At 40.4% G+C, this 24,471-nt stretch overlaps 1 protein-coding gene across 2 annotated transcripts in view; it reads left to right on the forward strand.

The window, feature by feature from the left end:
• The window catches only part of epb41l4a (erythrocyte membrane protein band 4.1 like 4A), a 523,500-nt gene that overhangs the window by 206,395 nt on the left and 292,634 nt on the right, over positions 1-24,471 (forward strand). For both annotated transcript variants that reach the window (XM_028804831.2, XM_028804832.2), the window contains exon 3: positions 15,981-16,085. In XM_028804831.2, coding sequence (XP_028660664.1) covers positions 15,981-16,085 — 105 coding nt within the window. The remainder of the gene's footprint in view (positions 1-15,980; positions 16,086-24,471) is intronic.

The raw sequence follows: 24,471 nt of genomic DNA on the forward strand, positions 1-24,471 counted from the left end.
AAATGAGTGTGACAAGTACAACCTAGATAGATAGCAGCTCTTCTTGTTAGGAGTCTAGACCAGGGTTACTTAAACTATGGGTTGTTGGTTGCCACCATTGGGTCATGAGTCAATGTTGCTATTAATGGTAATGGGTTATTGACGATTTGCAAAGTGGATTGCAGTGGGTTGAAGCAAGATGATTATTCATCATTGCTCCAGTGGTCATCCTCGATTCATCCTGACTCTGATGATCGTCCATGAATCTCCAAGGGGAACAAAAAACCCTCCGCTTTGATGATCATCCATGAATAACCAAGGGCTTATCCCCCACACCCTGATTCTGATGATTGTCTGGGCATTTGACAAGGAGTGGGGCTCGAAGACATTAAGAAGGGAAAGATGCGTGCTTAGACTGCCATGTGGCTTTTTGCAGTAAGCTGATTGGTTTCTAATCCTGCATGTCTTTGGATGGAATTAGTGGAATAAGAGACATTAAGATATTCTATAACTCTGAATTTTTGTTGTTCTTGTACTTCACTGATTCATTCCTTGCACCAATGGGACATTGTAGCGTAGGGGCTGGTGTTTCTCAACTACTGGGTCACGATCCAGGATGCTGTCAGTGGGTAGTGGGTTGCCGCTGCTGGTTCATGGGTCGCAGTGAGTCACCTCAGTGATCGGTAATGCTGTATGATATGTTTCCCAATTTCTTATTTGTTTCACCAAGGGAGATCCCCCGATAGCATTCAATTCACCAAGGGGGCAGGTTGGCAATATTTCCTAGTGTGTCAACAATGAATTTAAAAAGGGTCACAGTAAAGGTTGAGAAACACTGGCGTATGGAAAGCAGTGTAGGCTAAATACATAAGATTTAGCCACTTGGAACTGCACCGATGAAAGAAAACCTTAAAGGGCCCTCCAAGAGATAGAAAAATTATGAGATCATCTGAAATAATAATAATAATATCTAAAGATTTTTTTTACTGCGACTGGTTTTGTCAATTCTATAATATTATTACCCTATTTTTTCCTATGACCCTCAGCCTTAAGTTTGAATTGTCTAAACTCAGTTGGCCATAAATTGGCCCCTGACTGTATTGTAATATTGATTAGCAACTCTAAACTATTTTCACTCAGAGTGAGGTTATGTCCACACTTCTATGTTTTCGTTTAAAAATGCAAAAAAAAAAATAAGCCCTGAAAACAGAAACTTTTGAAAACGTTCTCCAGAGCTGCATATTTCTGAAAATGCTGGTGCAGCTTTTCAGTGTGGATGGGTGAAAATGTGGACTTTAGTAAAAGCAGACTTTAATCATGCTCTGATTTGTTTGTGCTTATTATGTAGCTTGATTGGATTCTGCTCATTACCGTGTCTCCATTCCTAATCATTTTCCCTTCGTCGAACAAAACCATTTTCAAACAAAGCAGACACAGCAGAGTTGCTTTCCATGGCGCTTGTTGTGTTGCTTATCCGTATGCATCTTGTGTTTTGTACAATCTGAATGCTTAATACATGTGCAAAAGTAAAATAATTTACTAGTCTCTACAGCAGGGGTTTCCAACCTTTTTTCCCCCCTTAGAGCTACTTTTACAAAATGAAAATGGCCAAGAGCTACTCATGTTTTCTAACGTTTATTCTCATAGCTTATTTCAACCCAAACAAACTGAATACGCTTGTTTTGCCTGAACATTTACAAAATGTTGGTGTCCACAACTCATATTTTGCATTAAAACATCACAAAAAATATTTAGTTCTCCTGCAAGTGCATTTTGTATATCTGTATGCATTTTCTCGTGTATCTCACGCTATTGAATTAAAACATGAATGCTGTCAAAACAAAACAATGTAATTCCAAATACACAGATATGACTTATTCATTTGTCATTTTGTTACATGTTACTGCTTCACTTCACATGAGTATTCACATGTCCAGTTGCATGTGTGATATGATTTTTAGTTAGTGAGATGACTGTCATTGCATGGAGTCAACAAGAGGTGTATGGTGGAGTGTAGCCACTTGGGTTCACTCCTATGGAGTCATTTGAATGTTCATCTGTCAGTCTTGTTCTGAACTTTGATTTCATAACATTCATGTCAGACTCATAGAGGTATGGAGACCCAAACAAAGCAGACATTTTCAGAGCTGCTTGGTGGCTTTACTAAGCTCCAGAAATGCTGAGAATGTTGTTGAGACTTTAACTGCAAATTATTTTGAAGGTTTACTAACATACAATATATAAAATCCAATGTCTGTCTGTCTGTATGTCTGCCCGCTTTAAACGAGAGAACTATTTAATGGATTTAGATTGGCTTTTTTTTCTATAATTTGCTTGAACATTCTGGTTGATTTTGTGACTTCTCTCATTTCGCTGTGTACCATAGTTCGCTTGCGGTACCGATTTATTTGTGCAAATCTGAGAAACATGCAGCTCGTAGGGCGGAGGGGCCTTCCTCACTCACTCACCAGCTTTGGGGCATCTTAGCTAGCGAACAAGAGAACAATTGAATTCAACTTTATTTGATATTTAAAATAAAGTGTTACTTAGGTCTTGATGAGTTTGAGTCCGGATATTCTCTTACGTGTATGCCACATTGAAAAGATAGATTGCAATTCAGATTGTGGATCGTGATTTTGTATTAAAAGGATTGTGATATGATTTTTGGGAAAGATCGCCCACCCCTAATTTGACTAATCAAGTTTTCACATTTATGTAGGATTTATTAACCCTTTGGCAAGCTACTTGGAAAGGGGTAGCTTGCGAGCGACGTGTTGGAGACCCCTGCTCTACAGTGTTATGATAAACCCCACGGTCAGCAACATTGCCATCGCTTCATTGATTTTTCCACTGATGCAAGCAAACCTAATGTCTTAGACATGTGCAATTTTTGTTGGTTTGGAGTGAACAGAGACATTTTTGGAATCGATGTGAAAACGCTAGTATGGGTGGAGATTGTTTTCAGTTTAAAAATGTCACTTTTAAAGGAAAGTGTAATAGTGTGAACGTAGCCTGAGTGTGGGTGTGGGTGACACTGATGAAGCGATACCCATCTCAGCATTAGTTCAGCATGTCATGTTTGTGAGATAAGTACTGGCCAGTTCCTCTGGAATTGCTCCTGATAATAAAACAAGTGGATTTGTTCACTTGATGTCGGTAATTATTTGGGTGCAGCATGAGTGAAGGCCTTACAATACCATGGATTGAAAGTGTAGTGGTTTCCAAGCTGCTTTCAGTTACAGTAAGCTGACATTGAGATTCCCTGAAACAATACATTTGCTTACCAAGAATGACCACCAACCCCAAAACACCCACCTTCCTTTCTTCTGAATACCTGCCCGTTCAGTTCCCTGTTTAATGCCCCTGCAGGTTCTCGGTGTACTGGAGTATATCTAAATAACAACAGTCGTGAGGTGGAGCCATCTCTCCACTGCGTCATCATGACAGTGTGATGTTTAGCATTGCTCTGTCACATTAGACCTGGCAGAGATCATCCAGCATCTTTCGAACTGTTGTCGCTTCAAGTCATTTTCTGCATCTTGCCAAACTCAAAACCTTAATTATTTTGTATATTCTAAAATTTCATTTAAGTGCAAAATTAATTGGTTTGTGATGAGTGCTAATACATCTGTCATTTTCTCGAGGAAAAGACCGACTTCAAAGGTAAGAAGTGGATAATGACACCCTGTTTAATTAAAGTCAAGTTCCTGATATGTACTTTGTTATAAGTATCAAAAGGCTTTTCAAAGGTTGTATAAATGCTGTGAAGTGGGCGAAAGGGAAAAAAAAAAGTCCTTAAAGCTGTTCGTTTCACAAATCAAAGTCTTCTGCGTCACATTAAGTAGAATTAAACAAGCTTCTAATTGCCGTTCAGTCGGAGACGTGGCATGGCTTACTCTCTAGCCTGACCTGTGGCCTGAAGCTCATCTCAGTGGCATTCAGGCTAATTTCACTTTTTTTAATAGAGCAGGTGTTCTTTTTCCTTCTCCACTCAGTATGTTTGCAAAGGGCTCAAAAGAATTCAATTATTCAGTCTTTATCTTGAAAAGCATGACACCTGGCATGACACTCCATTACTACATTCTACCCTAAACACTTAAAACTTGTCTGTAAGTCCCTGTTGCCACCTCAGTAAATACAGAAAATTGGATTCCTTCAGTAGAGGCCTTGTATTTTGATTGTCAACACACATCTGGTTCAAGCAGACGGCAGATTGTGGTTCACGGTCCTACCTTTGATTCAAGTTCAGTCTGAGGGGGAATCATACCTCAGAAATTAATATAGAAGTTAAACCTGTCAATGGCAGCCTAACACCGTCATAAACAGTGTGACCTGCCAGTGTCCAGGTAAGTGGAAGTGTGGCAGGCCTGCTTTCTTTCAGCAGCTCAGATTATAGAAATCAGGACCAGCCCAGAAAATACCTCAGTACTGAAAAGTTTGTTGAATCCTACCGAGCAGAGCACAGAGATTATAAATGCTTTAGAAGTGTTCGACTAGGATTTATTAATCTCAGTGATGGTAGTTCTGGACATCTCTGATGTGTAACTTGTACTTTTTTGGTCTAAAAACAGACCTTGAGAAGGACAATATTATTGAATCAGCACAGGTGGTCCTCTTTTTGTTCACTGCTTTCTGTCACAGTCACCATTGTAGCAGACCCTCAAAATGGTTCTGTTGACAAGGTGACATACTTCAGAGCTTTTGTAAAGGCCTGACATTACAAATGAAAATGATTCAACTGATGTTCAAAAATGTACACTAATACTCATAAATGGCAGATGGACTGAGCTTCAGCTAGATTGTTTTCCCTACAGACCACCAAAAGAAACATATCTATTGAACCTTTACTCTTATTCATTTAATAATATCCCTCAACAATAAGTTTAATTATGTGTGTGAAATTAGTGCACTAAATAAAAATGATAAAAAGTATCAGTTAATGTTAGGAGATCTAATTCGGAATGTTCATAAGTCATGCAATGAATTTCTTCATGAGGTAGAAGTACATAATAAACGGGAATAATAATGTTAAATATCTGAAATTAATAGATGCTGGGTATATTGGGAAAAGGACGTTAACGATAGAGCTGCCAGGCAAGGCGAAAAGAGGAGGGCCTGGGAGGGGGTTTGTGGATGTGGTGGGAGGAGACATGTGGGTGGTGGGTGTGGTGGGGTGGGGTGGGAGGCGGAGAACGGGACGATGTGGAGGGAGATGATCCGCTATGGCAACTTCTAGCGGGAGCAGCCAAAAGAAGAAGAAGAAGAATAAACAAGAATAATAATGTCAAATATCTGAAAGATTAAAATGTGTGCCTAAATTTAACTTTCGGTCATCATCTAACCTTCTTATTCCCAAACAGGCCCACATCGGGCACTGGAGCATAGGGTACAAGGCAGGAACAAACCCTGGACAGGGTGCCAATCTGTCATTGGGCAAGCACACAAAAACACATCAACCCAACCACACACAGCATTGTCAGTCGTTTACTAGAGGTGATAAGACTCAAAGCTGTGCTATAGGGCAGGGGCACTTAAACTTTTTAAAAATGAGGCCCCTCAAAACGTTGTGCCATCTGGTCAGATGACAACATATGGCCAATTTGACATGCAGGCAAGTGGTCGGTCCTAAATGTATATTTTACTCCTTAAGGTTCTAAGCTGTATTACAAGAAGATGCTGTAAGGGATTCTGAAGGATGGCAATAGCTATAATCCTGCATGGGCCAGCGGTGAACACACACTGTACAGTTCCCCCTGACATTAGCACAGTGACCTGTAAAACAAAGCTGACTGCGCGTACTTGGTGATCAGACTTGGGAAGAAGAGGCATGATGAAGAAGTCAAACAAAAGTTTTATCATTCTAATCCATAATCTAAAGAACCACCAGATAATAAATGTAAGGAAAAAGCAACAAAATGCAAAAGAACCAAATATCAGAACATAGTCGGAAAAAGCAGAGCAAAAAGTCATTCACTGATAACAAGAAGAGACAAGATTATCCAACTGGGCACAAGACAAATAACATAGCATAACATTTTTCAGCTCATTTAATTCTCTTCAGGGTCGTAGGAGCATTATCCCAGGAGCATAAGTGAATATAAAAACAGACAAAGAACAAAAAGTGAAAAAATCACAAAACAAAATCAATAAGGCTGCTTGAAAGAGGCTTTTGCAAAGGCAGGACACACAATTCTGGAGCAGAGTTCCTCTGGCAGGCTCTCTGCTTTATTCCCCTTGCCTTTCCCATCATGTGACTACAGTCAAACTAATAAATGGGGTCAAACACAATTTGAAGACAAATACACTGCCATACCCTGACAACTGCAATTTTTGATTTACGAACTCTTCTGAAAAGAAGATGGGGGGCAACATTGTGGTCCAAGTCCAGTAACCCTGTTTAATACCATTCTTTCAAACCATAAAAAATAGTACCAAAATAAATCACAACAGGTAAGAACTGTTGGTTCAAAGTTACACTGTAATTCCACAGCTATTCAAATAGGGGTAGCACCAGTGAGATATAATATAATGGGAGCCGGGACTGATACGAATGCTGTCTTCCGATGTGTGTGTGTGTGCGTATCTATCTGTCATTGTACAAGGATATAAATATGTGCACCTGATATCTCAAAAGTGAATCATACATGCAGGGATGCAATCAATTTTGAAAAATGTCACTCTACAAGAGTATAGAGATGACTGCACACACCATTGCTATACACGGAAAGTATTGTGATTAGATAAAAACTTCTACTTTGAGTTTTGAACACATTTACACATTTTAGATGTGCCTGGTATTAGAACATTAGAACAATCTAGACATGAATGGGCCAACAAAGCGCGCCACTCCATCCATCCATCCATTATCCAACCCCCTATATCCTAACTACAGGGTCACAGGGGTCTGCTGGAGCCAATCCCAGCCAACACAGGGCGCAAGGCAGGAAACAAACCCCGGGCAGGGCGTCAGCCCACCATAGGGCATGCACACACACCCACCCACACACCAAACACACATTAGGGACAATTTAGAATCGCCAATTCACCTAACCTGCATGTCGTTGGACTGTGGGTGGAAACCGGAGCACCCGGAGGAAATCCACGTAGACACGATGGAGAACATGCAAACTCCACGCAGGGAGGACCCGGGAAGCGAACCTGGATCTCCTAACTGCGAGGCAGCAATGCTACCCACAAGTCTAGTTTGGAAAGTTCCTAAAGTCTTACTGTCTACCACGCTACTTGGTAACTTATTCCAAGTGTCTATGGTTCTCTTTGTAAAGAAAAACTCCCTAATGTTTTTACAAAATTTAACCCTAAATAGTTTCCAACTGTGTCCCTGTGTTGTTGTTGAACTCAGTTTAAAGTAACAATCTTGACCCACTGTAGTAATTCCCTTCATAATTTTAAACACTTCAGTCATGTCTCCTCTTAATCTCCTTTTGCTTAAACTGAAAAGGCTCAGCTCTTTTAATCTTTCCTCATAATTCACCCCCCGTAGCCCTGGAATCAGCCTAGTCGCTCTTCTCAGGACTTTTTCCAGTGCTGCTATGTCCTTTTTGTAGCCTGGCGACCAAAACTGCACACCGTACTCCAGATGAGGCCTCCCAGATGTGTTATAAAGTTTCAGTTTAACCTCCTTGGACTTGTACTCTACACATCAGGGCGCTATATAACCTGACATTCTGTTTGCCTTCTTAATGACTTCTGAACACACTGTCTGGCTGTTGTCAGTGATGAGTCCACTATGACTCCTAAATCGTTCTCACAAGGTGTATTTTCAAGTTTCAGACCTCCCCACTGTGTATTCAAATCTGACATTTTTACTGCTTACACGTAATACTTTACATTTACTTACAATAAATTTCATTTAGCACAAGTCTGCCCCAGCCTATCTGTTGTCCACGTCCTGCTGTAATAAATCAATCGTGTGTATGAAGATTTTCAGGGTAATATCTGTGTGTTTGGGGTCCTTATGTCACACTGTGAGACCATTGACACAGTAAGTCAAAACCAAAGTATCTCTATGCAAATCAAACTTGGCTGATTGCTGAAAGTATAAAATGGAAGAAACTTAAGCAAAATTGCTCCAGTATATTTCTTCACATTTTAGAATATTATCTTGTAGTTCCCATTTGGAAACTCAAAGCAATTTTGCCATAAATAGTTTGCAGTTCTCCTGCTTCTCAGTAGAGACTATAATATTCATATTCAACGACTTAACTGTGTGTCATGATTTGTTTGTTTGTTTGTTTGTTTGTTTTTTGGCTCATTTGAATAGAAAGTGGTCCGTACCCTCTTCAACTTGAATTGGATGTTTTTTAGGTCAAGGATTCCTTTCCTGTTATTATTTGCTTGATTTTTCTAATTGTTTAGCAGTCCAAACCATTTGTATTGGTTTTCTCAAATATTTTGGTCTTTGGGTGTCATTTCTGTTACAGAAAACTGTTTGATAAACTAGCTTGAATAATTTAATATGCTTGTGCAAACGATTGTTAAAACTGCTTCTTTATTAGAAATGAATCATGGAGGTATTTGTGCTTTATAGAAAAATATTAATATGCTTGAAGGAAATACAATACATTTGATTTAATATGCAGTCAATTTCAATTAAAAATTTTAATTGTTTGATTAATTGCAGTAAAATGTTCTAATTGAACAGCAGCCCTAGACTATTAATTTGTTTTTGTTCTCTGCCCTGTTTGCTGTATGTGGAGCTTAAATGGGGAAGGGGACATTTAATGATTTATCTAGAGCAGGGGTCACCAAGTCCGGTCCTGGAGGACCACCGTGGCTGCAGTTTTTTTGATGAGTGCCCTATTTGTGCCGCTAATTAACTTCCTGTGAATTAATTTTAATTAAATTGCTTTTTTTAAGATTTGTTCCCCTGAATTTCTTCGTCATTCCTCTGAATTGCTTCATTTCTTTCCTTAAACGGCACCCAAACAAAAATGAAATGTGAAGTGTGGGAGCCAACAGAAGACCAACTAAGTCAGGGCCTCAAAACTCCAACCAATTTCACTCCAACCAGCTGCTTAAAGAGGCGCCGATTCTTGTTGTTAATTAAACTCATTCTTTAATCCTGTGGGTTGTTGCTGCTCTCGTGGTGCATTAGCAGACATTTCCAAAATTTTTGCTTTTCTCTTTTCTAAGAGCACTGTTAAAATGTTTTGGGGACCTGAGCAGATCAACATTCCTGAGACCTTCATCTTTCTTTATTTTCAGATATTGTGTGATGGACACCAGTTGTTTTGGCTCATTTTGTATCTTATTATTGTTTGGCTGTTAATTAAGGAAAAAGAAACAATTAAGGGGTCTGAGTCTTCAAGAGCAAGTCAATTCAAATGAGTTCAAAAGAAGTTAATTAGCAGCAAAAACCGGACACTCATTAAGAAAAGGGTTAGAATAAAAACCTGCAGCCACAATGGTCCACCAAGACCGGAGTTGGCGACCCCTGATCTAGGGAACTAGCCCACCAACTATTAAACAGTAAGCTACATTTACACTGCAGCTTTGGTATTTTTGAGTATGGGGATAGGCTATTAGTGGTGAGACCTGCTGGAAAAGGGGCTGTTTTTTTTGCACTATTTTTGAGGTCTGCATCTTGAACTTTTTGATAAGAAAGTTCATAACACATGCAATTTTCTAGTTGCATGTTTTGTTCTTGTGCTTTTGCCATTAACAAATAGTTGGGATAGTTTTTAAACCTTGCATTTTTAATGTTCATATTCGATATGATCACTATTAATCTTGGAGCTCAGCTTTACACCCTGACATTTCTGTTTTCCTAACTAGAAAGCTTTATCCATTGTAGGCTGGGATTGGAATCTTTCTTGGAAAATGTGAGCACATGGTAAAACTGAGTTCTGGTTGGGATATCATTTGGCAGCCTCACACAAACAGGTATTCTTGCTCATACTGGCCCAATTTATGGTTATACAAAGGTTACATACAGTGCATTCTTTCTGAATTCTTTTTCTGTTAAATAAACATTGAACAGGCATAATTTTATTTTGCACAGGTTCTTACTTAAAGGATGTTACTTATTTAGTGTGTATCAATACTGCTGGTCTTAGCATATCAGATGCAACTGCTAGGGAGGTTTTCTTTCCCCACTGACCTGCTGGCAGTCTTCTGAACTTCTTCAGCATTCCAGTCACATTCACATTCCTCATCAGTTTGAAAAACAGCCAGCAAACTACTTAATTTCTTATTGTTGTGGGTGGATTAAGGTTCATTTTTTTACACTAAACTTGATTTAAGAGGATTTTTTTAGGGATTTGACAAACTGAAATGCTAAACATGACAGGAGAAACACTAAACTTGCACCACAAGCATACTTGCACTCCAGTCTAACATCTAACTTACCCTTTTAACATCCCAGGCTCTAACATGTCTGAGTTTTTTATTTCACATTTTATTTTATGAATGAGGGGTGACTTGCTTCACTGAAGAAACACCCAAATGAGACTAGAAGGCAGTGCACACCTTATAAATATGAGGTGAGTTTTGTTTTCATATTGTCTCTGCTGTGTTTGCAGTTGGTATTTGTATTTTTAACTGAAATGAAAAGTACATGAGAAATGGAAACAAATGTGGGTTTGTATACTCACTTTAAACATTCATGCAGCTAAAAGTGTTGTGCTCTGTTGCACACAATTCCACTGCTTTCGCCTTTGCCCATCTAGAATGATTCTCAATCCAAGGCTGGATGACATTCCCATACTGACACGTTCATGGTACACAAAGTGTCACTCCAGCTGGGAAAAGGTGAATTAGTTCAAGACAAGTCTTCAGAAATAAATTCTAACAAACGGTGAGAAGTGAGTGGATGAAGAATAACTATGTGCCCCCATGCAGCATGGTAACTCATTCATGAGAGTACAACATGCGGCCAGCGTTTATGTAAATCAGCCTGCATTGTCCTTTTAGGATTTTGCAAGAGAAAGGGAAATAGAGGGTGGCGAGCTTTTGAAAACTTCACACTTGTGCATAGAACAGCAATACATTTTAAAAAAAGAAACTATATGAAGCATGGAGCTCAAACAGGATTCCATTAACCAAAAATCAGTTTATGTAGAACTCAGTTTTTTTAGTACTGTAGTGTTAGAGAGTTACGCATTCATCTGTTTTAGTTTTGTGAAGCTCCTTACTGATATCCACTCCATCGCCCATGAACTGGTTTAAGTGAGTCTGATCAAGTATAGAAAGATTCTTAGTCTAAACTACAAAAATGAGACACTACTGCATCGCATGCAAAATATACTGCATTGTGTGTAGTTATGAAATCTGGACATTTTAACTAAACTTTTCATAACTAAACACATTAGCTTAACACATGAGTCTTGTTTCTGCTTGTGATGTAATCCCTCCAAAAGTCTTCCATTATTTCTACTGGCTCTGTTGGGGTGTTGCTGGTGTGGAGATGCAATTTTGTATTATAAAACTTTGTCAGTAATTACTCATTAAGCCTTGCCCCACCGGGACGCCTGGAGTAGGCAAAGTCTGAGAGAGGGGCAATATAATCCTGGATGGTTCCCGAGCCCTGGAGGACAGCACTTTCACCACACCAGGAAGTGCTGCCGCTCCAGGAACTGTGCACTCTTGGAGTGCTTCTGGGTGCAAGGGGGGCACTTCCGCCACACCAGGAAGTGCTGCTGGAAGACCATCACAGAGCACCTGAAACACATCCGTGGCATTATAAAAGGGGTTGCCTCACTCCATTCGAGGAGCTGGAGTCAGGAGGAGGGTGACGGAAACTTTTGAGAGAGGAGTGGAGGCGGCCGAAGAGAGGAAAGGACTGAGTAGTTGTGTGGGACTGGACTGCGCACTATAAACTGTAAATATCTTAATACATAATTCGCCAGCTCACTCACTCACTCACTCACTCACTCACTCACTCACTCACTCACTCACTCACTCACTCACTCACTCACTCACTCACTCACTCACTCACTCACTCACGTCCGTCCGAAGCCGAATGCACAGTCACCTTCTGCGCACGTCCGAAGCCGAATGCGCAGTCTCCTTCTGCGCAGCTGCCCGAAAAACCTTACGAGACCGATATCGCGGCAGGCGGCAGATTTACGGCCGTGAAAATTCAAAGAGAAAGGTGACTTCGACCGACATCCAACCCCAACATCACGGCAGGCGGCGGATTTATGGCCGCAAAAATTTAAAGAGAAAGGCGACTTCGATTAAAGCTCTAGAGGCCTGAAAGGCGATTTCGACTACAGCCCGAGGCCTAATTATGCATTCTGATTCAATTACACATTCATTCAATACACCTATATCAGGTTTGTGGTGCTTATACTTATTACTATTCCACTCGTGCCCGTTTCATCTTACGTTGTCAAAACGGGCTCTTTGTCTAGTTGTAAATAAATCATGTGTTGTGGACATCTGGTGTTGTGTCTGTCTGTGGCTGGGCTATCGTTTACAGGCTGTTTAAGTTTTTTTCTCAGCTATATTGTCCAGTGGTGTTCAGATTGTACATATTATGACTTGGAGTCCCAACACTTCCAAAAACCCTTTCAATGATGTCCACTGGGGGGATTTACCCTTCAGAACCCCAGCTAGGAGATAAGAAGGTGAACATAGGATCTTTATAAAATAAAACTTTTTCTACTCACAAAATGCTCTGTTACACTATAAAGAAGAACACAAGAAGCATAAAGGAGTTGCTGGCAAAGGCAATACGCGATGAACAAAGTTCCAATGCAAGAATAAAAAGAGTGGCCAAAAGACGGAGCAAGCAGGTCAAAAATCCAGTAAATCATTTGACTCATCACAAACTAACAAACACATTTGAAATGAACCACCAAGAGCTGTGGGAGACCCTCTGGATTCATAGGGTGGAGAGCAGTTTCTGGCAGTGGTTGGCAGGTGGCCCTGCCTCTTTAGGGACCACCCACACAACACATGGAACATAACACAAGCTGAGATACATAAAATGTAAAGAATGACACAAATTATAAACAAAAAACAAATCACAAATATATAACAAAGTCGCAACCCTAGCCAGGAGAGGAATCCTGTCTAAGATATAAAACCACCCATAAAACATTTGCATAATTTACATGCAGTATGTTATATGATTATTCTATGATATTCAAGAGTTAAAAATATCACAATTGAAAATAAACAAAAAAAGTCAGCACTAGATTTTGGCACCAAATTGCTGCATAACATTTTTGCTTTATCAATTGCCTGCAAGTAACCAGTTAGTGACTGATGATCTGCCTCAGGTTAGGGTTTTAGGGTTCAGCTGCTGCTGAGGTCTTCATTCATTAGGCCCAGTGCTGAGCATACAAAGGACTCGAGGTACATGAGATGGAAGCAAGTGAAGAAAACGCTGTGGGATCACAGATCATACTGTAGCAGTAGGGTGGCTGGTCTTTGAAGACTTGTGAGAATGTTTCTCAATTCTGGTTTCCATGTACATCTACGACAAAAAACTAAAGAGAATCTAGATGTTTAAACGCTCAGAGTAATCCCTGCAATTTAAATCAAACTTGATATTTTGATAGCAAAACTTTTGTCATTGCTGCTTCATCAGAGCTCTAGGAGATTAGGTTCTAAGTCATTATAGCCATCGGTGTATTGTGTAATTCGTGTAACGGTATAGTTTCCTATTATTCCAGTCTACTTATCATGTAACTTCTCTGGAGTTACTGACAGTGAACTATGAATTCTTATAACTTACTTAATGTGTAACTTTTGTAAATATGTAAGTGTATCTTCTTCTGTATGTACTCAGTAATTGTTGTTCTGTAGCTATAACCATTTTTATATGGGGGTGACTTTTTTTTTTTTTTGACTAGACTTCTCCAATAGATGTGTAATTATAATATACCAGTAACGGCGCACTACACGATAATGTGCAGTGAATACACTTGACTTGAGCTTTCATAGTTTTCATCCTCTTTCTCTGTATGTTTAGCATTTGTTTGCTCAGAGGTTCATGTGCTTGCTGCTTCCTGAGCAGCTCTTCTTTTCTTCACCCTAGTGGCCCGCTGCTTCTCTTCTTTCGTTGGCATCTTTTCGTGTTAAAACTGATTAAGCTAGTTTTTGTGTTGCAATTACTTAGTATGTTTTCTTAATCTTTCACTAAGTCTGGCACTTAAGTCTTCAATCCGCCTCAAGAATGATTAGTGAAGGTGGTAGGGAATGAGAATGGTGCCTGTACGCATGCGCCGCACGGCCGCCCTGTTGTGCGCTGCTGAGAGTTGATTCTACAATAAAATATAATAAAAATAAAAAGAGTAATAAAATCATCACCCCGAAAGCGGATAGTAGACATCACGTAATATATGTGTACCAAATTTCAAGTCAATAGGTGAAACGGTTTGCGAGCTACAGGTGATTTAAAATCCTGGACAGACAAACGAACAGCCACAGTAGCGTATTATAGAAGAAGATATTTCCTGTGTAAAAAGTAATAGACTTCCGTACAGCTTTCTCATTTTTACATCAAAAATGATCCTGTACTTACTGTACTTATAATGTTAATTCAAGATATATAAGTAACTAGCCATCCCCCGCGGCTTCGCCCGCATATTAGTGAAACAGGACAGTGAGGAGGGCTCTCTACTCCTGACGTCACTCTTCTCCTTCCCCTCGGCCCGCAGCCTCTGTCTCAGATTAGTGCGAACATATCGCTCCTGCAAGCGAACTATGATTCTTAGCGCAATGAGAGAAGTCACAAAATCAACCGGAACATTCATGCAAATTATAGGAAAAAAAAAAGATGTAAATCCGTTAAATAGTTCTCTTGTTCGCTAACTAAGTAGAGTTAAGGTTACGCCCTGAGGCAGATGCGTGAGTGAGAAGGGCCACGCCCCCCTCCACTTGGCCTGATGAGTCTCTCTCGGATTTGCACTAATAAATTGGTACCGCAAGCGAACTATGATACTTAGTGTGATGAGAAAGTCGCAAAATCAAAGGAATGTTCAAGCAAATTATAGAAAAAACCCAATCTTAATCCGTTAAGTAGTTCTCTCGTTAAATGCGGACAGACATACAAACGGGTCTAAAAACTATAAGAAATTTTGCGCTTGGCCCATGAAATTTTTAAAACTGTTTCTTTGCGAGCACCTATGGGCCAAGGGTAACCTACATTCCAAATTTCAAGTCCCAGGTCCTCATGGTTCGGGAGGTTTTTTCATGAGTGTGTCAGTGGTATTTAGCTTTCATATATATATATAGATAATGCATATTACTACTGAGAATTATTGGGTTAAGATATATTTGTATAATGTATCTCAATGTTTCCTTTCTTACTGTAAAGAAATAATTCTAAAAAAATCACTTGCTTCGGTACTGACTTGATGAAACTGATAAAAATTTTCAATTTGTGAATGGCCTTCATGAATGGTGAACACTGCACAGTATTTTTTTTTTTTTTTAATTGTTGAACAGTAAAATATTGATTTTAGTAGTAAAAGGAAACAGATAAGGGTATTCACCCTGATAATTTACTTTATGTCTCACCTAGGAAGTCATTAGGTGCTTTAAATTGACCAAACAGTCAAACAAAAAGCCTTCTTTGTGAAAGCTGTAAAACAGATTTAAGTTTTCAGAGCAAAAAAGGAGAGAAATGTTTTAAAATATGAGTCATTAACCCTTAAAGGGAGCAGAAGAATTTCACTCTTCTGAGAGGAGAGAGGTTAGAGAGGTTAGATACAAATCTAGTGGTGCATTTTAATAAAATCTCTTCTGCAATATAAAGGTTTAAACTATTATTGAATATGCAGCCTCTTCTCAAGAATTTCTCTGCCAGCCACCCCACTAGCCACGTTCCTCGTCAGCTTGTAGTGTGTATTCGAAAGCTGGTGTTGTAATGCAGATGCAGATTTTTGTTTGCCTGACCAGATTCAACGAATGCTCCTAATAAAAGTGCATGTGAATAAAAGCCAAGTGGCATTTTAAAATGACACCAAACACAGAAAACAAAGGGGGCGGCAACTTTCTAAAGCAACTCTTCAAATTCTTTCCCACAGAAGTCAACGAAGGGGGCGGTTGTCCTGGACTACGTATTCAATCATGTAAACCTGGTGGAGACGGATTACTTTGGACTACGTTACTGTGACAGGAGTCATCAGACGGTGAGTTAGAGGAAAAGGGAGAGGGGACAAGAGGCATAAGGAATGCAAGATGGGCACACTTTCACATTTAAATTTCGATGTGTGCATTCCTTTAGCTTTCTCACGATGTGCTTGGAATGTAATAGGTCTGGCTTTTCTTGGTTTTAACATTAAATTTCCATATCTCAGGCCACCAACATTAGATCCTTGGGTGGGTTTTTCAAGGTGAAGTATTAACCTGCTGGGGAAGTACAGAAATCAGAGTGTTTAATTTGGCAGAAGATTTGATCGATTATCTTATATGTGTTTGTTCTGCAAACCCATTTTATATGAGAAGGTGGGTTTAAAAAATGGACGGATGCATAATTTTGGGGGGGTCTTTAAAATAATCATGTGCTATATATATAATAGTAAGCACTGCACTGGCAATCGGAAGGTTGCCAGTTCGAATCCCGTAAATGCCAGTAAGGACTCTGCTCTGTTGGGCCCTTGAGCCAGGCCCTTAACCTGCAATTGCTGAGCGCTTTGAGTAGTGAGAAAAGCGCTATATAAATGCAAAGAATTATTAATTATTATTATTATTATTAAGTAGCAGATTTATATTGTCAATAACCCTGCACCCTGCACAGATTAGGAAAGAAACTTCCTTTCACAGTTGCCTAGGCATATCACTGGATAAAAAATGAAAGCCAGCTTCTTTCAATATGATGTTACGCTCGAACCCTCTATCAAAATGTTTTTAATACCTTTAAAGCACTGAAAGATACAAGTTAAGTTTACATAGTGTAGGAAGACGCTATATAGCGCCCGACCCAATACAGATTGACACGGAGGCACAGGTAAAATAAATAATTTATTTTTCTTCCCCGTAATCCCTCCAGCCACAACACTGTCCCAAGTACAGTACAGTACACCAAACCAAGCACTTTTTCTTCCTCCACCACTCCTCCCTGGCAACCTGGTCCTCTACCTCCCGACTCTGGCCGATGAGTGGTGGTTGCTGGCTCCCTTTTATTGGGTAACTGGTAGTGCTCTAGGTGCTTGATTGGCAACATCCGGCTGCACTTCTGGGCTAGGCGAAACCAGTGCCCAAAAGGGCCCAGCAGCTCCTGCTGCAGCACCCCCTGGCGGCGCCCACAGAGCTGCACAGAACTCCAACCCCCATGAAGCCCTGGGGGAGTCCGAGGCACTGCTGCAACCCAGGGAGGCTGCCATCTAGCGTCCAGGGGGAGATACTGGGCTTTCCACCCTTGTCCCCCTGGCAGATCTGGTGAAGGGGCGTCCCGTCCAGGCAGGAGCCCCGGCCATCCATCACAATAGTTGTAATTTGTTAAGTGTGATTTAGATTTTTCTACCACCAACGTTATTTTGCCTTTTTATACTAGTTTTTATTTCTGTATTATTTCTTACTTGGAAAGTCAGCTTAGTTTTAGCTAAGTTAGCCTTTATAATATATTTTTAGTTTTAAGTTTACATTTCTATTTTATTTATGCACAGTGGGTTCAGAAAGTATTCAGGCTCCTTCACTTTCTACACACTTTATTGTGTTGAGGATTTCATTTTAATTGGGCACATATGACATTATTGCCCATCAACCTATACTCAATAACCCATAACGTCAAAGTGAAAACATATTTTCAGAAAGGTTTGAGAATTTATTAAAAATCAAAAACTGTAATCTCCCATCTCATTGCTCATGAGACCCACTACTCTTGTACCGTCAGCAAACTTAATGATGGTGATGAGCGGTACTCAGCCTTACAGTCATGAGTCAGCAGAGTAAACGGAAGTGGGCTGAGTAAGCAGCTCTGGGGTGTGGGGGCATTGACGGGGGGGGGGGGGGGGGGGGGGGGGGGGGGGTGCCAGCATTCAACATGATGGGGATGGTGTTTCTGATGTGGACTGTCTGGGGTATCTCTGTCAGGACGTTCTAGATCCAGCTACATAGGGAAGTGTTGTAACTTAGCAGACTTAGCTTCTCTATGAGCTTCTGAGAGGTGATGGTATTGAATACTGGACTGAAGATTATGAATAGCATTCTAGCATGAGTGAGTATTTTTGTCAAGATTGGAAGGGATTAGATGAAGAGAAGATGTCATAGCATCCTCAGTGGAATGGTTCAGGTGATAGACAAACTGGAAAGGGTCATATGATGTAGGGAGTCCCGGTTTCGAAGCATTTCATGATGAGCAGTGTTAGTGCTAAAGGGCAATAGTCATTGAGGCAGGAGACACAGGACTTTTTTTGGCATGGGTGTGATGGTGGTGGTTTTGAAATACTTAGGAATGACCACCGGCCTCAAGGAAATGTTGAAGATATCTGTTAAGGTATCCGTCAGTTGGTTCGCACATTCCGTGAGCACTCGGTAAGGGAATGTTGTGGGGGTTTACATTTAGCAAAGATCTTTTCATGTCAGCTGTGGACACACTCTGCACCTGTCCTTCTGAGGAGGGATGGACTTCCTCACAGGTACCATGTGTAGAAGTTATTTAGAGCTTCTGGAAGAGAGCTTCTCTACCACAGACAAATGGTGTGGCATTATAGTCTGTGATGGCCTGGCACATTCCCTGCCAATTATTCTGTCTGTTCGTGGAGACCTAAAAGTAGCTATACATTTTCTTGCCTTATCTAGCATTACTACTTTGATGCCCCATATTAGGTTTTCCTTTGTTATCATCTGATCTGAAGGCAACAATAGGGGCCTTTAGCAGTGCACATACCTCCAATGTTACCCACGGTTTCTGATTTAGACATATTCTGGTGGTCTCTGAGATGCTCACATCATCTATACACTTATTAATGTAGAGAGTGACTGATGATGCATACTCCGCTAAGCTAATCTGACAGCCACAGATGGCAGATGTTTAAACATGATCCAGTCCAAGTGATGAAAACAGTCCTGCAGAGCTGAAACTGGGACCTCTGGCCACAGCTGCCAGACCTGCTTAAGAATTGGTTTGGACCGTTTAAATGGTGTTCTGCATACAGGCAAGAGTATCATGGAAACATGATCAGAAAAAAACGAGATGCAGACAGGGTATGGCTTTGTATGCATCAAAATCATTTCTTTTGCGCTTCATAACTTCATTCCAGCTTTTTCCTATAAACTGAGCCTCCATCTAGTATGAATAAGGTTTCCTGATTTACAGCTGGGCTGTTGTGAGTTGCCTCTTGGCAGCAGCAAGTGTTGGTGTCATGACAGGGTGAATCAACCTACAGTGGACCTTTGGCAATATAATTTCATTTTAATATACAGTAGACTTCTACATATTATTACATGACTCAGAGTACCAGATTTGAAAGTTACTCTGTAATTTGGGAGACTGCCTGCTTTTTCTGTTTTGGCAGAAACTTCACAAGTGTTAATCATCTCCAGTAGAACAGGTGTTTAGCTGTTTACTTGGCTTATTCACATAAGAAGCTAATTTACCAGTTTTTCTGCACATCGTATGATAACTACATATATGTCAAGGAGTTCCCAACCAACAGAGCAAAACCAGAACTTGGGGGTGGGATTTTAGACAAGGTGAGAGGTATCAGGCCAATGTAAGGAGATTACTAGTAGCTAACATTAGCCAAGGTCACCAGGGGTGCTCTTTAATGGTGGTTGTAAACCCATTGATGACTGGTCCAAGTTCAGTACAATAAATCCCCCTCAACTTTTAGCCTGGGGCACTTGGAACCTCACAAAAGACTGAGCTATTTTTTTCATGCTAATAAATGGCAACAGTGATGATTTTATAGTGAAAAAATGATGTTTTTTGCCATGTTACCTTGAACTTATAAAGAAAAGTAAATAAGTAATGCTGATGTCACATTAAGTGATTTCCAGTCAGAAAGTAAGTCTGATTTGCTGACTGCAGTTGAAGGATCATGTCAGTTTACAAGATTGGAAATAGTTGGGCGTTTAGTGACTGAATGGCTGTCTTCCAGCATAGTCTTGTTGCCCCTTTTGCTTCTAGCCAATAGTATGCTGCCTGATGGATCTGTTGCTGTATGAAGGGTTTAACAGGTATGGTAAATTCAATAGCAATCTCCCCCCCTTTTTCCATTCTGTTATTGTATGTGACATCAGTGAGTCATGTCTCTCAACTGTTTGCAAGGTCCAAAAATCCTGCGGTCCTTATTCCTTGCCACTGCATTATGTGCATTGAACTTCTGAATGAGCATTCATTGGTTGCCAGCTCTCATGCACACAGAGCCCGCCCCTTTGAGTAACAGCAAAATCAAATCTGTTTGACTTTGTCGGGGAGAGCTGGGTAAAGTCACTGGGCATGTCAGACTAGACCAGTGGTTCCTAAACTTTTTTGATTCTAGGAGCCCTTGCTGAATCCAGGTTTTCCCAATCCCTGTCAAATTCTAATTTGCGAAATAGCCAATAATTTTTTTCATTAAAGGGTTAAATTAAAGTAAATAAGACATGTATTTAAGATCACAAAAAATGTAATTGAATAAATTCAACTAATTGTAATTAGTGGGATTGCGGTGTAGCGGGTCCGTGGCTACGAAAGATTGGCATCTTTTAAATAATCCATTTACCGTGTCAGTCTCTGTGGGCATGATCGTGCAGCCGCGGGGAGTTGATGGAGTAATTGGGGCGAGTCGCACCTGCACGTGAAGGTGCGATCATTCTTAATTGCTTAATCAGCTTCCTGTGGTGCACGACTGAGACGCTGTGCCCATGGAGCCATATAAGAACAGGCCAGCACAGAAGAAGAGGGGAAAAAAAGAGATGGAAAGGAAAGGAAAAAGACTTGGAGAACATGAGTGCATCATTGGGGCGAAAGAAAGAGGATGAGAGTTCATGGGACGGATCATGCCTACTGAATGGGAGAGTGGGTACGATTGTGAAGGAGTCTGCCCTAGAGATCTGAGGGACGAAGTGCATCAGGGGCTTTGCTTTGAATAAATGCCTGCAATCCTCCATAACAGCCAGACATAGAACGAGCACCATCGGTACAGACACCAACGCACTTAGTCCTCTCCAAATTATTTTTGGATATAAGTCTTGAGCCTTAGCACCAGCAGTGATACTTTTGCAATTTATTACTGTTTAGTAAAAACCGATCCATTTTTAAAAATACATACGAGAAGAAGTACTTCAAAAACTTCACTTGACTTAATCATAACAATATACACTTGATACAGTCTACGAAAACTAATTCAACACTAAGACCGCGCGAAACAGACAGCTTTTTATATATGAACACAGAGTACAGAGAAAGTTTGACAAACTCCTAAAACAATTGAGAAACTTAATTATTGTAGAGCGCCATCTAGTAACCATTTGTAGAGGCTTCCGCAAACAGTTATTACTAAGTGAGTTACTGGTTTGCACCAGGTCAGCCTGATGTCGCATTCTATCACTTTGAATTGAAAATGGAAATAAAACTATGAAAATTTTGTAATATTTTGTGGTTGAGGAAGCTGTGGCGCTGCACACTTTGGGAACTACTGGACTAAACAACTAACCTTCCCTGGACTGCTGATTGCCTGCAACTCACAAAGATAATGTAAATAAAGACTACAACTGAAAATTGCTGGAAAAATCGTCTAAAGTGATGTGGTGAATGAGTAAAATTGCAGAGTCCCAAAAATAGTTGGGGTGCCAACTATATCATACTTTGATATCCAGTATATTCTACAATTAATATAAATAAATACATGTAATGTTTTGATATCTGAAACTCTGTAAATAAGCATCAGGACCATGAATTCATGTGTAAAGCCTCATAAATGGAAGAAAGCACTCTGTGTTCTTCCCAGTATTGCCTTGTTACTAGACTACATAATGTGACATTGTCAGTTCCAGTTCTTAGGAATGTGGGAGGATAACCAAAGTATGTGACAGAAAAACCAAACAGACTCAGGGAGAGCATGCCAACTCTATGCAGACCATAACTGGGCATCAGCTTTTTGCCAAAATATTGGATCTGTGAGGGAGGCAGCTGCATTAAACATTATGCCACAGTGTGCCTCATACAGAAGCTTCATCTTATTCTGTACAGTACAAAAGAAGATTTATGCAACTGTGTTTTTTTTTTCTGTTGTGTTAACTACAGAATCGTCTTGTTCATTGGCTTACTTTTTACTTCTGCCATCATCGTTAGCCAGTTACTTATCACTTAACTACTAACCAGCAGTGTGGTCTCACTGATCATGTCCATGAAACTGCCTCCCTCTTTGCTCAAAATCCCCAAAACCCACCACTTTGCATTAGAATAGGTTTTGCCTCTGTCTATGTGGATTTTTTGGACCCCGGCACACTGTAACCAGTGTTTGACAACCTCCTAACTGCACTGTGCGCTGAAACAGGCAGGAATTGGCTGTCCACTGTTCAACAGTTGCATGCTCACCTTGTAACGGGACCAGTCGTCCGATGGTTCATGGGGAGAACATTTAAAACCAGCCACTGACCTGGCTGTGTGCCCACTTTTTGTTGTCTCTCCTCCAGAATGAACCTGCTTGATGAAGGAGGCTATCTGTTCCTTTAATCTGACAAATGCAGGATGACTGAAAATATCACTGCTTGCTTGCTGTGTTTGTGTGTACTAATGTGACAGATCCCCTTTAAATAAAATGTTTGAGACTGTTCCTGTCTTCACAGCAATAAAGCTGATTTTCTTTGAAACCTGGAGTCACCTCCTCCTCTCTTATGCTAGTCTGTGACCCACATACTCTATCTATCTATCTATCTATCTATCTATCTATCTATCTATCTATCTATCTATCTATCTATCTATCTATCTATCTATCTATCTATCTATCTATCTGTCTGTCTGTCTGTCTGTCTGTCTGTCTGTCTGTCTGTCTGTCTGTCTGTCTGTCTGTCTGTCTGTCTGTCCGTCCTTCTTTGCAACAGCTCTAACTAGTGCTTCTCCCAGCCTGCCTCATATTTATATTTAAATTCTGAAAAGAAGAAAGCCTTCTTTGCATCTCCCGAAAACTAGGACATTTCAAAAATCCTAAAACACTCAAATAATTAAACACACCAAGTTCTGAAAGAATCTGACAACTGTGAGAAATCCCATGCTTCTCCCGGGCTGTCTGTACAGATACTAATCTCTGTCTTTCTGGTGAGGCGGCTCACCCACTTGCCCACTTGTTGAGTTCTACCGAAGTGTTCTTGCCCACCTCCCGTTTCTCTACATCTGTTTTTATCATTTGCTTATGACCGTGGAATATTCCTCTTGACCAGTGAGCCTTTGTCCTAAACCCTACCACCAACTCCAGGCTCCATTAAGTACCTGACTTTTAAGTCCTATCCTTGGTGCCATAAATAGTTTCTCAGTTCAGTGTGGCCTATTTTGCCTAAAGGGACACCAGTTGCTGTTGTAGTACAGTCAAGCCCATAGGTGCCTGTAAAGCAGTTGATCTATGAAGTAGTTCCCCAACTGCAGGGACATCACATTGCCACTCATCCCAGATTGTGGCCAGGCCCTTCTCTGCAACAGCTGGGTGGAGGAATGCATGCCCCCTGCCAGTTCCTTTTTGTCATACCTTTAAAAGTTTTATGACATCCCATCTTCCCTGGCTAAGGATCATGTGTTACCACCTATTAGCTAGGAGACCTTGAAACTCTCTGTAGCCCTTTTCATTTAGTAGAAGAGTATATTCCTTCTGCATCTGCTGGGTTACCTGTCATCTGGCATCCTTTAGATCTCTTTAGATTCCTCTCAGTTAGCCACTCTCTTTCTTTCCCCTTCTCTGTCTTGTTTGCTGCAGTACATTTTTCTGGAATCATGTTACCATGTTTGACAAAGACTACTGCCACCTAGTAGGCAGACTCTGTCTTTCCATGCTTGAGCAGTGAATTCCTGCCAAATTAAACTTAACATTTCACTTGCTCCTCTCACCGTGTGAATATGTGATGATTAGTGTTACCATGCAGCGGACTCATATGTGAGAGGCATATCATCCTTGCAAGACCTGTTTATTATTATACAGTATCTGGTACTGTTAGTGGTCCCTTTTACCCCGAGTAACGCACACTGACCTTGCTGCCACTGGTTCTTTTCTTTAGGATGCTTGGCTGTTATGCTTTCACACTGCAGCCTTACTAACCACACAGGTATGTTAGCAGAACACTCTATATTTGCAATTCAAATCTCTTGTTTCTTTTATTTTTGTGTTTAGTCACATATGGTGTGGTAATCACACTAGTAATGTCAACATCATTGCTGCTCATTGCATGAGTCATTTGTATGATTTGATGAAATGCAAATCAGAAGTACTTAGTGATATCATGGGAAACTGCAGCATTTGATTTTGAAAGCTCTGGAATAGCCCACTTGAATCAAGGCAAATTACAACTCATATAGGCAAATTGGTATATAAAATAGTTTAAAGAATAGATGAAATCACTAGGGTGCAAACATGTCATTTTAGAAAGTGATTACATGGTCTG

The sequence above is a fragment of the Erpetoichthys calabaricus genome, chromosome 7 (genome assembly GCF_900747795.2).
Source record: "Erpetoichthys calabaricus chromosome 7, fErpCal1.3, whole genome shotgun sequence".
Classification (NCBI taxonomy): Eukaryota; Metazoa; Chordata; class Cladistia; order Polypteriformes; family Polypteridae; genus Erpetoichthys; species Erpetoichthys calabaricus.